This window comes from Larus michahellis, chromosome 4, assembly GCF_964199755.1.
Source record: "Larus michahellis chromosome 4, bLarMic1.1, whole genome shotgun sequence".
In the NCBI taxonomy this organism is placed as follows: domain Eukaryota; kingdom Metazoa; phylum Chordata; class Aves; order Charadriiformes; family Laridae; genus Larus; species Larus michahellis.
This window is the reverse complement of record NC_133899.1, coordinates 75285106-75298473: the sequence shown is the minus strand read 5'-3', so window position 1 is coordinate 75298473 and position 13368 is coordinate 75285106. Positions and strand designations below refer to the sequence as shown.

At 38.1% G+C, this 13368-nt stretch overlaps 1 protein-coding gene across 1 annotated transcript in view; it reads right to left on the bottom strand.

Annotated features, from left to right (window-relative positions):
• Positions 1–11892, bottom strand: part of LOC141743098 (mucin-5AC-like) — a 56847-nt gene extending 44955 nt beyond the window's left edge. Inside the window, 11 exon segments of the mRNA XM_074586821.1 lie at positions 1324–1462; positions 2305–2422; positions 3471–3596; positions 3938–4154; positions 4684–4796; positions 5198–5288; positions 5758–5872; positions 6904–7165; positions 8148–8219; positions 9797–9868; positions 11820–11892. Of these exon segments, the coding sequence (XP_074442922.1) occupies positions 1324–1462; positions 2305–2422; positions 3471–3596; positions 3938–4154; positions 4684–4796; positions 5198–5288; positions 5758–5872; positions 6904–7165; positions 8148–8219; positions 9797–9868; positions 11820–11892 (1398 nt within the window).
• Positions 11893–13368: the final 1476 nt, after the last annotated feature.

Sequence of the window (13368 nt, the reverse complement as noted above, 5' to 3'; positions counted from 1 at the left end):
TATCCTCTCATAGGAGAAAATTAAGCTAAAATTTCACTAAATTTCACTAACTAAACTACTGAATAAAGGCAAAATTCAGTTTTTCTCTTGGTTCTGATTTTCAGTGGTCTGTGTTCTGCGAGCTGTATTCAAAGCGAGCATAATAGCCAAGATGTTACAGGGAAACACACGAAGGCTGTGATTCTGAATGTGTCTTATCACTTTCTTGGTGTAATGAAGATTAAATTGAGGACAGCTGAGATGCAAAATACAGCCATCTGGAAATTTAATGTTAAAATTGTGGGCTTTTTGGCCTTTTGTGCCCATGTTTAGGGGTTTTCTGTACCTCCAGAGCCTCTGAGAATCTAATTTTATATGTTAGTGCCAAAAGGGGAGTTTAACATATAAGTTGGATCTATGATCCTGTTGTGGATTGAGCTTGTGAAGCAAATCAAAAAGTTTCATTGATTTAATCTACTCCAGTTCTAAATTACTTCACTTTAGCTTTTTACGGGTTTCTATGTTTCTAGTTTTCTATGGTTCTCTCTCTTTGTAACATTCAGCTTGAGATTTTTGAGAACAGATTTTATTTAATATGAACATAATTTAATATTTATGAAAATTGTTTCAATCACTCATCTAGTACAAATAAATACCAATATACCCAGGGTTCTGAAATCTGCAAGTTTGTAGTAATTATTTTAGATATACCTACTCAGAATTCAGTCCCTACTAATCTAAAAACTCCAGTTAATATTAGGTATTTTTGTAAGTCATCAATTTCTAATTCAGGTTTTACAATACATGTATGACTTTTTAGCTTTTTGCTTTTAAACGCGAATCTATGTTTACTGGGAAAGACTGTTTGGAAGGTAGATCGTCTTAAGGAAATAATTCTTCTCCCATGCATTCTGTATAATAATAATTGCATTGTGAATACTGTTAATCAAATAAGCCGTTGAACTATATTAACTGTGACAAAAAGGATGGTACCAGTGGATGTAATAAGCACATTGCTCAGAAAGAAGTAATTATAAAACACCAGAGAGGCAATATTTGATTAAAAAAATAATGGGAAGCGTGTAGATTGTTTCATGGAACCTAAAAACTCAGTGCAATTCTTAAACAATGACCGACGAACACAAAACTGCTATGATATGTTTATTTAGTATAACCCTAACGGAAAACCCCCTGAAATCCATTTAAGGCTCCACGTTCACCCTCTAAGTTTCAGACAGTTGATGTGTTTGCCAGTATTTTTAATTAAACAGCATTATATATAATATAATGTTTTCCTTTAGCATATTGCATATTGCTTTGGCAAGGATTGTGACTCATTTTTACCTTGGTTAGGACGTAGCTACAGTCTCCAAAGAAGGAATAATATTTCTCATCAAACGTTGAAATGTGAGAGCCTCCTTCAATACTGCAAGTCCCGAGGCATGACTGGGTGACGCAAGACCATTCACCTCCAGTACAGGTACTGAAATGAAGAAGGCATTCAGTAACCTTGGGTAATGCAAGTGTAAATGAAATAAGAGACAATAAAGGTAGCTGATGCCTTAGTCTTGAAGCATTGATCATACTGTCAAAGAAACCAACATTGCTTTGAAATCTCAAAATAAGTATGGGGCAGGTACATTTATATTAGTGATCATTTTTTATATATTGCTGTTCATTTCTAGTCTTTGGACATAATTCAGTCCTGGTGAACCTGGCATCCATTCTGCTACGTATGAAGGATCGCCCCTCACCTCCATTAGTATGGCTCAAGCTTCAAATGTGTTAAGTATTTCTTGGGAAATAACATGCATGTTTGTGGTTCTTGTATTCATAGATAGATAGCTGCATTTACTTATACTTATGCAATAATACTTCAGTAATTATAGTGATATTGAAAAATGTATATCATATCTGTCAAACATGCCTCTCAAACATGATCTCCCACTCTGTCTAATGGAACATGTCCCTAAATGTCACTCCCTCCACAGCGTTTACATGAGTATCCTAGTATTACACTGTAGTGCTGCAAAGGACGTAACACAGTAATTCACATTTTTAAACACCTCTAGTATTTGAATTTGATTGTCTCCTTTAATTGATTGTTCTTGAAATTGGGGTACCTATACCAAAACTTAAATTTCTGCTTCTAAATGGGAGGAGAAAACAGAGATGTAAGCATCCTCTAAAAATGTGTAATCAAGGAAATTCAGTTGATAAGTAGTTCCTCATTTCTTTTTGAGGGGAAATTAGTAATTTTTCCCTGTCTTCAAAATGTTCAGGTAATGCACCTAAAAAAGAAGTATGAGAAAGAGAGTATATTACCATGATCTGCATTTAGATGAGAAGGAGGCACCAGGAGCATAAGTTTCACCTTCATAGGTACAGTGGCATTCTTTACGGGGAATGCAGCCAGCACCATTAATGTCATCAAATACCATTCCTAGGGAAAGAATTGGTCTGTTACTCATTCTGTGCACTGCAGAACCTGCTTTTGTACACATATCTGGCAGACACCAGAAAGCATGTTCCCTTTCTTCTGTAGTACACAGAAAATTAATAGAAAGTACTTTAAAATAATAGGATGCCAGCTATGTAGGAATCGAAGGGCTATATTCCATTGAACCCTATCTAAAATCTTAGGGTGATCAAAAGAGACCTCTAGGGAAACACCTTTCTGTTATGGACTTCATTAGATTGGAATTAGGACTAAAATTAATAGATAATGAGGTGGAATAGATGAACCATTTGTAAGACTGCCCAGGGATGTATCTGTACAGTAAATATTTTTATACCCAAAGGCAGAGGGTTATCTAGGAGAAGTCAATGATATTACACAAAAAAGCGATGGTCAATTCTATGAGACATCATGGAGGATGGGCAGAAGAGCTGCAAGAGGTGAGGATCCTACCATGCAGTCACTCACAACAGCAACAATTCTCAGCCCCAGAAGTAAGTGCACAAAGAGAACACATTTGCGTTGTTTGTCTTGTACTGACATTCAGTTCACATGCGTAATTCTGTGAAGCACCAGATTTTTCTCGCTGCCTAATGCTCTCTCAGCTCCTTGTTGTTTAGATATGCAGCACTGGACAGGAAGGGTTTGGTAATCTGGTGAACCAGATGCAGCTTGCTAACACCAGGAGTTATTGTTGCGGGCAAAATGTGATTAAACATTACATACTTTCTGTGAACTGAATATGGATGCTGAGAATAGAAGACTTCCCCTTGTTGTAGGAGCAAAGTGTCTTATTCTCAGTTCAGTCGTTATGTACATGTCTCAGGCATGTTTGTTGTTTAAAAGGGCGTTTTTAGTAATCTGAATAGAAATGGTGCATGTGTATCAAGGAACAAATGTAGTTATTACTTTAATGATAATAACAATAGCAATGACGTGATGAGAATGATACAGAGCAGGGAAGTTGTTAAATGTGTACAGGTAAGTGTTCTAGCAGTTTTGATTACGAGAAAAGGGCAGGAAATAAGCTTGCCTGGAGGGCAGACGCAGCCATCTGTACAATGATCTTCACAAAGTGCAGATCGTTCCGGGTTGCTGCACGTGTCAGAACAGGGGGAGCCACACTCATGGTATTGCATGTTGAAAGGACATAATTTGGCTGAAAGTAGAAAAAGTATTATAATGCTGACTTTTCCTTTGAAATGTTGAGAAAACAGTATTTGCAATTTAGGATGTTTTCTATCAAGATATAATGGGAAGATTACAGTGGAGGATGTAACATTTTAGACTTTTGGATATATATTGAAAATCCTTAGTAATGCAAAATCCTCTAAACTTCCATATTTCCAAAGTCTTGAGTATGCTCAGGTTAAAACTGATTTCTTGAAAACTACATGCACCTTTAAACAGCTGGCTTCTTCGAGAAAAAAAATCACGTATTTGAAGTTTACTAGATACGGATAGTAAGCACAGGTGAAAGTCCCTCCCTGAGACACTTACGACACAGTTCTGGGGTTCTCCAGTTCAGAGGCTGTCCACCTGCATGAGCGCACTGCCGGGAGTATTCAGCAAAGGTGTTGCACATGCAGAAGTCAGCCATAGAGCTATCACAGTGGCATAGGTCTTGTATGCAAGTTTCAATGTAGTCCTGAACATTCACAAGTGCATTACAGCTTGTAAATGCTTTACTGGTTAATACTGTTGCACAGATAGAAGCCTAGGAGGGGAAAATAGAGAAGGTAAAACAAGTGCTTAGAAAATATGAAACTAATCATTTAAGGCATGTAGCAGAATAAACCAAAGGTCCGTCTGGTCCAGAAGCCTGTCCAACACTAGCCATAAGCAGATGTTTAGGGAAAAGAATAACAATAGGGCAAGTATGCATGGAACTTCTTTGATTAACTCTTCTGTCTTCCCATATCTTGAGTTACTTTCAGCTCAGGTGACTTCCTAAGCATTATAGAGTTTCTTATATTAAGACATCCTCAGTGAATTTCTCATATTAAGACATCCTCAGTGAATTTCTCTTTTATGAGAATATCCATTCTTCTCTTGGAAGGGGAATGCAACTTTTTAACATTCACTTTAGCAAAGAATAAAAAATTAAATTTAGAAAAAATTTCTTTCCAGACCTATGATTGAGTCATATTCGTGCTATATGTTTTCCAATTCTAACAAATTTTCTCCAAAGACAGGAAGAATGTATTTTACTCTGAGAAAACATATTTTGAGAGAAAGGTTCTTACAAATTCAGCTGAGCAGTTCACCACAAGAGCAGGAGGAATAGGATCAGCACACTGCTCTGTGGGCCCATCCATCTTCTGCCTATTCCCAAACTGTATGGGAGTCAGTTTTGTCTCTGTAAAAAACAGTCCAAATATTAGAATCATGTTTACTGGCTTTTGCATGGAGATACTTTCTTTTGTGATGCTACCTGCTATGACATGAACAGTGATTACCAAATAATATCACTATAATGTGAAAGGCAAAAGGAGATGAAGAAGGTGTACAAGGAACTGGATCTTAACTATTGAAAACAAGCAGAAAGTTGCATGTGGCAGGTCTTAAAAGATCTAACAGTAATGAAAGCCACCCAATACATCCAAAGCCCCTAACTCTATACATAACTTACATCATAGAAATACATAAAGAACTATCACCAGTTTTGAAGTTAATACAACCCACAATGTATGTTACAGTATACTGTTAAAAAATAGAAAACCAAAGCCCCAATACTTAATAATGCTTTTGATTACTTACTCTCTGAAATAAATTCATTGCTAATTGGAACTCCATTGAAGTCCCCACAAAGTCCGCAAGTTTGATTGGCATATTTCTTATCTAGTTCCACCTAAAAGAAACGAGGAAAGAGAGCTTAGGTTCATAGTAATGTCAGCCTTGATGGTTAGGAACACAGCCTACATCAATATTTTACGTACTCAAAATTTGACATATGTATGCTGTGCGGACTGTTGTGTGGTAACAAGGTAGGCATGATTGGGAAGGTCAGTGACCATCAAGAAAAACTTGGTCTTATTCCAGCCCTGGGGCTGTAAACATCAGCACATTGATAGGCTTGGAGTCTGAGGAGTACTTCACTGCTAGGTGGGGACGTTATAATTGGGGGTCTATTGATCCTGAGCTGAGCATGGTGGGAAAAAAAGGGAAATTAGGAGAAGACTGGAATACAGAATTATACACTAAAAATGGACACCAATCCAAAAGTAAGAAATGCTTGCCTGGCCGATTAAGACTGCAAAGATATAAACAGACTATTTTTAAAACACAGGCTTTCTGCCATGTTTTGGATGTTTTCTTACCAGGAGGGCATCCTCTTCATTCCAAAGGAAAGTCAGTCCTAACTTGGCAGAAACTTTCAAATAGCTGTTACTTTTCTCTATGAAGACTCCCATATGGCTGTAGGGCATCTGGACCCTGGGGAAAGATCGCAGTAATTCAGCGGGGCTAGGGACAGAATATCCATTGAGTATCCACACTGATACCCTTTCTCATTCTCTTTGAGAAGCTTCAACATGCATAGGTGACAAAATTAGTCAGAGCAGTAACTAAATACAGACAACAAGTTTGTGACATTTTGGCTGTTTCCTATGCAATTGCTTCTCGTTGTCAAATGGATCAGCCTTTGCTTCCCCTGCTGTTCCTAAGGCTATCTCCCTTAACGGTGTTTTGCTAAGTAAAATGTTGGCATGTGTCTTTGGTTGTATTGTTCAAAAAAGTGCTGGGAGGTTCTGTTTTGCAGGCAGTATGCTTCAGGATATTGCTATTTACTCCTTAAAGCCCTTGATAATAAAAGGATATACTCTTTAGTCTTTCTGTGACATGAGTGCTATTCACAAAGGTGTACCCAAGATAACCTTTAGACTAGCTCACTATATGTAGCTGCTATAATACACAACTCACTGTGGGATAGCTGCCCAAATATTTACCCAGCCTTTTGGACAGCTTTCACACCCTATGCCAAAGTTAGCGCTACCCTTGCTACATAGATAGCAAGTTTCCAGACTAGCTAATTTTAAATGAGCGCAGGTACAAGCTGCAGTCACTGCTCAACTGCATACTGTTCAGTGCAAGGACAAAAGCCATCAAAACTTCCTCTCAAGGATCCTGTTCTGAAAAATTAATGGAAAGTGACTTAAAGGGTGTGAAAACCTAACACTTTGACTGAATCCAGCTTATAGACTCAATTGGATATATATACACACAATTGCAGCAGCGGGGCAGCATCTGGGATATAGCTCATCTGAACAAAATGGACACAGGGATAATCTGCAGAAGTGTCACTTAGCTCACTGTCAGGCCCTCTAAATTTTGTTGATACTTCAGGAAGGACCTGAGCCCTCCAGCTACTTGGGAGCAATGTGAGATCAGATGAGGGAAAGGGATGCTCGTTCAAAGAGCCCACTGAGAGCAAGACCAGAGGTGGCAATTTCAAGTTATGAACATACAATTTGCCATCAAGCAGGACAGAGCCACGGGTCAGTTCAATCACTGCTCCTTCCAGCTTCATGATGACGTGAGTTATCATGGTAGCATTTTCCACCATTGTACGCCTAATCTGGATGTTGAAGTCCTCATAGGGAGATTTGCAGTTGGATGCAAAGATGTAATTACAGGCCCCAGGGAAGTAAAAGATGTCCCCATCAAAGGTCTTGAAGTGGAAGTTACCCCATGTGCTGCACACACGGCCATTGTGAGAGGGGTTGCCAGCTGTGGATTCAAAATAAGCAGTAAGAATTTTCTGTAATTTGCGGTAGATACCCTCCCTTTAGTTGCTTTTCCCCTTTTATTTCTTTCACTAGCCTTTGTCCAAAAAGCCCATCTTCTGTTTTCCATCCTGTTATATATTTAATTCCGTTATCTTTTGTGTTTAATCTGTTTTGCACAGGGATATGGGGCGTAATATTGGAAGAGATCTCCCAGGTGGCTGTGTCCAATGCTCTGGTTCTGCTGACAGCCATATTCTATAAATCCTTTCCTAGATGTATGAAGTTCTAAAGTTTCACCATAAAACCAATTTCAATTTAGCTTAAAACTAGCTGGTACTCCTACTAGGGAAGGCCTCTCATAGCTGCACCCTTTGAATGGCTGGAGGACTTTTGCCAGCATCTTCCAAAATGTATTCCTGTCTCATGTATGCCTGGATGTTCTTGTGCCAGTACTGCACTTTACCTTGAAGGGATTCCACTTCCCTCCTCCTCCCCCCACCCATTACAGAAATCACTTATCTCTCTCCAGTCTTCATTTCCTTACAAGCAGCCACTTCTATCTCCCTGATTATCCTCACAGTCCCTCTCTGTGTCTCTTCCAGATTTACACTCGCACTGCTTGAACATGGCTATTCAGAATTGTACCCTATACCCTAGATAAAGTGTCTCACCAGTGCTTTGAACACATTAATATTTCCCTCTCTTTACTGGAAATATTGTGCTTGATTTATCCCAGGATTATTTTTATGTATATATAAAATATAAAGTTTTTTTAAATTTATTTTTTTTCACATCTGCAGGCTGGGTACTGTGGTCACATTTAGATTATCCTTGTTACCTGATGAACTGACTACTTTTCTTATTCATTTTTTATTTTATGATACTAAAGGATCTTACTCTCTTTATTAATCTCTTCAGTCACTCCATGTTCTACCTGTGTGATCAACAAGAACACAAATACCTGAGCGACTTGTTTAACTTACCCTTTACTTTCAATGTGTTTGGAAAAGGTGGAATGATTGTCACTTCATGGGATTTCAAAGCCGGTGGAAAACCTAAGGGGGAAAAAAGCAATGAAGTTTAATCTTATTCGAAGTCCTAAAAAATTGATAGGGATTACCTAGTCTCTTTAGTGATTAACATTTCCTAATACTAGTTACACTCCAGGGGGAAGTTTCCACAAGGTTTTATTGGTGTTTTACACAGTGCTTTGTGTTCTTTGTCTTTCTATATATTTCACTAACCGCCAAACCCCAAAGACCATGCTCTTTGGCTTTAGTACTTTCTTCCATTATCTGTTCAAAACTCCCACCTGATGTTGGCCCTGATGATCTGAACTCAAAAGCAGCAATCTGATCCTTAGAGCAGTGTTGTAGTAGTGATGCAAAAAGAGTGGTGCTAATGTCTATGTCTGAACCTTTGCTTCTCAGCGGAAAGTTACTCAAGAACATTAGAAGCTGAGGATGGGACATGGGAGCTGTTTTTTTTCTGAAGCTCCTGTCTTTCTTTTTGCTGAAACATGCACTTTTGCACAACCATCTCTAAGCAGATTTTTTTAAAAATCAGTTTAAATTCTGTGAAACTTTAATCATGTGCAAAGAGTTCTATTGGTACGATCCAGCCCTAAATTTTACATGACCAAATCCAATGTTTTCTCTGTGGATTCAGCAATGAAAGGGATAGAATACTTAGAGAACCTGCAATATGGTTTTATTAACATGAGAGTCTGAGGAATTGATGCAATTTCTCCCTTGAAAGTATCAAAATCATAGAATCTGATGACTTCCAAACTGTAGATTGTGCAGCATCACTCATTGACTTCTGCATTTAGACCAAAAAATATCACTGACAAACATGTGTTTTAGAAAGACAATCTTTAGTCTTGATGTAAGGGTTTTAAGAAAAAGCACACATATTACCTTTCTTGACAATCTGTTCCAATAATCAAGTGCTCTCACTATTAAATAATTCGTGATACACTTCCAGTTTGGGTTTGGAACTATTTTAATTGCCAGCTAGTGACCCCACAAATTACAGATTGCAGGGCAGGCTTAATGATTAGTTGTTTCAGCCTGTCGCCACTGATATACCCGTCAGCGTTGTATCCTTCCACCTTTATTTTGCTCTATACAGTTATGGTGTTTGCTCTGTACAGTTATGAGTCATGTATGATCTTGTAGTGCTTAATTATTCTAATGTTTAAGGTAGTTACAGTTCTCTTATTCTCTCATGAGTGATACAGTCATCTTGACACAGCATAAAAAATGCATCTTTTGTTACCTACTATCAAGTGCCTTTGTCATATGTATGTATACACACACCTCTTCTGAAAATACACTTCTGGATAGAAGGTATGTACCTTTCATGAATTTAAAGATTAGATAACTGTATCACATCAGTAGACCAGATCCACTGGTCCAGATCTCAGAGGAAGTTCTCCAGTTCAGAGCAGCCAGAGATTGTCTGGGAACTGGATATATTGTACAGAGGATTTCTCTCTCCTTTTTTTTTTTTTTTTTGGGGGGGGGGGAAGTATGTTCTAGCTAGGAATAGAAAGATTCTAGTAATCTTATTACTTATCAATTTAATTTGGGACAAAATCTTAGAAATAGATCAGCATAAAAATACTTACCTTTTTGTCGCTGCAGGGTGGATGGAGAAACATAGTTTGATTTTGTTTGTTGTTCATCATCCTGTGCTTGAACTGCATCAAGAAGAGTGGAGGAGGAAAATGTTAATGTCTAATTTTCTTGAGTTCCCTCATCATTTCTCAATCATATCTGTTTAAACATGCAACAGTCAGTATATAAAAAATCAGCAAAGCTATGTTCATATACAGGAGGTCAGATTTGCATCAGGACCTGAGCTACATGCTACAAACAACCATGATGGCCATGCATCACTCGTTCAGCTTTTTGTTTTTTTCCTCCTAATAAATTACTGCAGGGAAGCCATCAAAAATGTGCCTGTTATAATTTGAGCAAATCCTTATTCTGTTATTGTCACAGTACCTCTAGATAACATTATAAGCTTTTCAGACAGAGGAGTTAATTTTCTTAGTTTTTATGATCACTGTGTGCTTTAAGCAACAGTAAAACCCTTTGTCTAGCTAGAGTGTTTTAAAAATAGGTCCCTTTTGTGCAGGAATAATTCACTTTAGAGTTAGAGAACTGATCTCTGTCCTCTTACTGAAAGCCAAAGTTACTCTGCATTTTACAGTTTCAAGCCCTTTTTTTAATAAGCAGCAGAACGAAAATAAACACACGAGCCACACAGAGAGAAATGGGTCTTTACAATAGATACATTTGTGAATGATGATTTTGCCTCAAAGCAAAACTCTTTATTTCCAGTGAAGAAACCATATTTCGTTCCATTCCACTGCAGCATCACAATAGGAATACGCACAAAATCTGCAGGGGCCAGAGGGGGTTTTAATGCACTGCTTAGTAAGAGTTCACCAGAGGGCAGATTGCAGGGGAGGCTGTGCTGGCCAGCAAAAACCGAAAAGGGAGGCTCACCCTCTGCTGCACCCAACAACAAGGGCAGTCCATGGGTAGCACCGCTAGAGGGGCTAATGTTGAAATCAGAGCTGCAGGGGCCTCCCTAAATCCCTTCTTTTTTGCACCAGCTGGGGGGCTGCAGCTGATGTTGGAAGGACACATTGTGCCCGTTTTTAAACCATGAACTATTCAGCGCTTTCGGGCTCCTCTTCACTGCCTAACTTCAGAGAGCTTTTTGCTTCTCTCTCACGCGCTGTATGGCTCCAATACTCTGCCTCATGCCATATGCATCGCAGATTCCTATTTCCATTGCGCTGTGTGGTAACGCTACAGCTAGTGTTTTGATGGACTATTCTTTGACACTATCACTTTTTAATGCAAGTTACTGTGGAATTACCTGGAAGTAGGAAAAAGTAAAATAATGCTGCATCTGAGATCAAAATGCACTAAAACCTAACATTGTTGTTACCTTAAACTTTAAGGAAAATTAACAGGTGAAGTATACATAAAAAAGATTTCCACTCATCTGTGAGAACATATTAAGTGTCACCTTAGAATATTTAAGGCAAGTCTGTTTGTTTTTACCCCATCAAAAACCAGCCCTGTGCTGTAAGCTTTTATGCAACCACATGCACAAGAATAGATGAACTTTTAAAATCTCTTGTCCAATATTTTTCAAGCAAAATCTCTCCTTTTTTCAATACTGTATCATCAGCTGATAAAACAAAAAAAGTCTTTAATAATATATGCAGACAGATTCCACTGATTTGTTCCTTCCTAAAACCACTTTTGGACCTTTTGGGTTGTACATTTGGAAATGCTGTACAACCTTTAAGTGGACATCAAAAGCTAAACGCTAATCTTGAGGTATTTTGTTAGAACTGTGAGTTCCGAGTGAGTTCCACTGAATTCAGTGTAGCTATTCCAGATTTCAACTGGAGAAAATAGGATGAGAGCATGGACTACAATATAAATTTTCAAGACAGTTAATTTCCTCTTCTTAGGAAGGAAAGTATTTGTAATAGAAAAGAAAATCTTGCATAAAAGTAACAGGTTCATTAGCTTCACAAAGCCAAGAAAAAACCGTTTTAAACTTTGAAGCAAGTTATAAATTCTTTAAGACAGTAAAAACGCCACGCAAGTGAATCTTCCTACCTTTGATCTCTATGAAGGCAAGTGCTAGTATTGATATCCATAGTGGTATTCGTGTCCCACCACCTGTGCCCATCTTCTGGAAGTCCGGTAGAAACTACCGAACAACCTGCCTCTGAGGAAATACCTGTCTGCTCCCGAGTCTTATATAGTGAGAGAGCAGGTTTTGGCTCAGTTCCCAGATCGTTTCACAAGGTTCTTAAAAGGTGGGGCTTCAGACATTTTAGTTTTCCTTTGCAGGTGCACAGGTAAATAGAGGATGCTCTGACTTTCCCTCATCTATTTGCACTCTAGGAGGAGTCTTCTTTCTACAGGTCTTTTTGATGAAATGACAAGAAGTGTGCAGGAAGAATTTTTGCTCAGGCTTAGTATTCCCACATTGTTATGTATTATGGGATAAATACAATTTAAGGGACTTCTGAGTGACTTTTGATCAGGAGGTTGTAATGAATTACTTCACTACTTTTTTTTTATTTTCCTCCTTCTGGTAAATGATGACAACTTCTCAGAAAACCCAAGGAAGTTTGGTCTGACACAGATTTTTTTAATGAGCTTGCGCCTGTCTATGTAGCTACTCTGACGGTGAAAATGGAGAAATCAAATGCCTTCTAAAGTCAGCATTTATCCACAGGCCAGGCACAAAACAGGACTACACAGTGAAAATCCTTCAGCATTGGAGAGTCAGTAATATGGACCTTTCCTCGAGCGATTCTTCTTCTCACATGGGCGGTTTTAGTGCTACTTCAGCTATTTTCCTTCTGAATAATCATGGTTTCACCATAACAAAGTAGATTGATCTACTTACAATAAAAGAAATGAAGATTTTCTTGGTCATTGCTGTTCCTACAGACATAAAAATGTCTGATTAATAAGAATGTCCTTTGGAATCTTCCTTATCTTAGGAACAATGAGAGAGTGAACAATGTTTTGTGAATATGTTAGTATATTTATTTATAGCTGTATTACTTTGGTGAATTAACTTTTTATGGTGTTTTACCTCTCGATGTAGAGAAACATAGTCTTTCAGTAGGACCATGAATCCCATAATCCCTTATGGGATCAAAGAAGGTAGTGGGATGATATCCATATTCTCTGGCAAGAGGACGAGATGTAATCAGGTTTAAAACTGGGAATGAAGTTTAGGTTAGACAGTGGGGAGAAAATTTCTTTTTGCAAGGATGGTGAAGTACTCATGGAGGTTGCCCAAGAAGACTGTTGAATTTCCATCGCTGATGGTTTTTAAGAACATGTTAGAAAAACACCTGCCTGAGAATGGTGTAAGTGCTGTTGACAGCGCCCTGGGGCAGGGGAAGAGACTAAATGGCCATTTGAAATTCCTTCAAACACGATTTTGTATGATTTTTTCTGAAAAATATGTGTTTTCCTCTGTTGGAGCAGTTACATTTGAGGAAGTAATTTCAATATTTAGAGAGAAATAAAAAGCACATTTTTTTCGCTAAGCAGTAAACAGAACCAAGCAAAGATGCTGTCTTTCCTGAACATTTTAAACGTATGCCTCATTATTAATATTTAAATAAAAGTGATACAACTA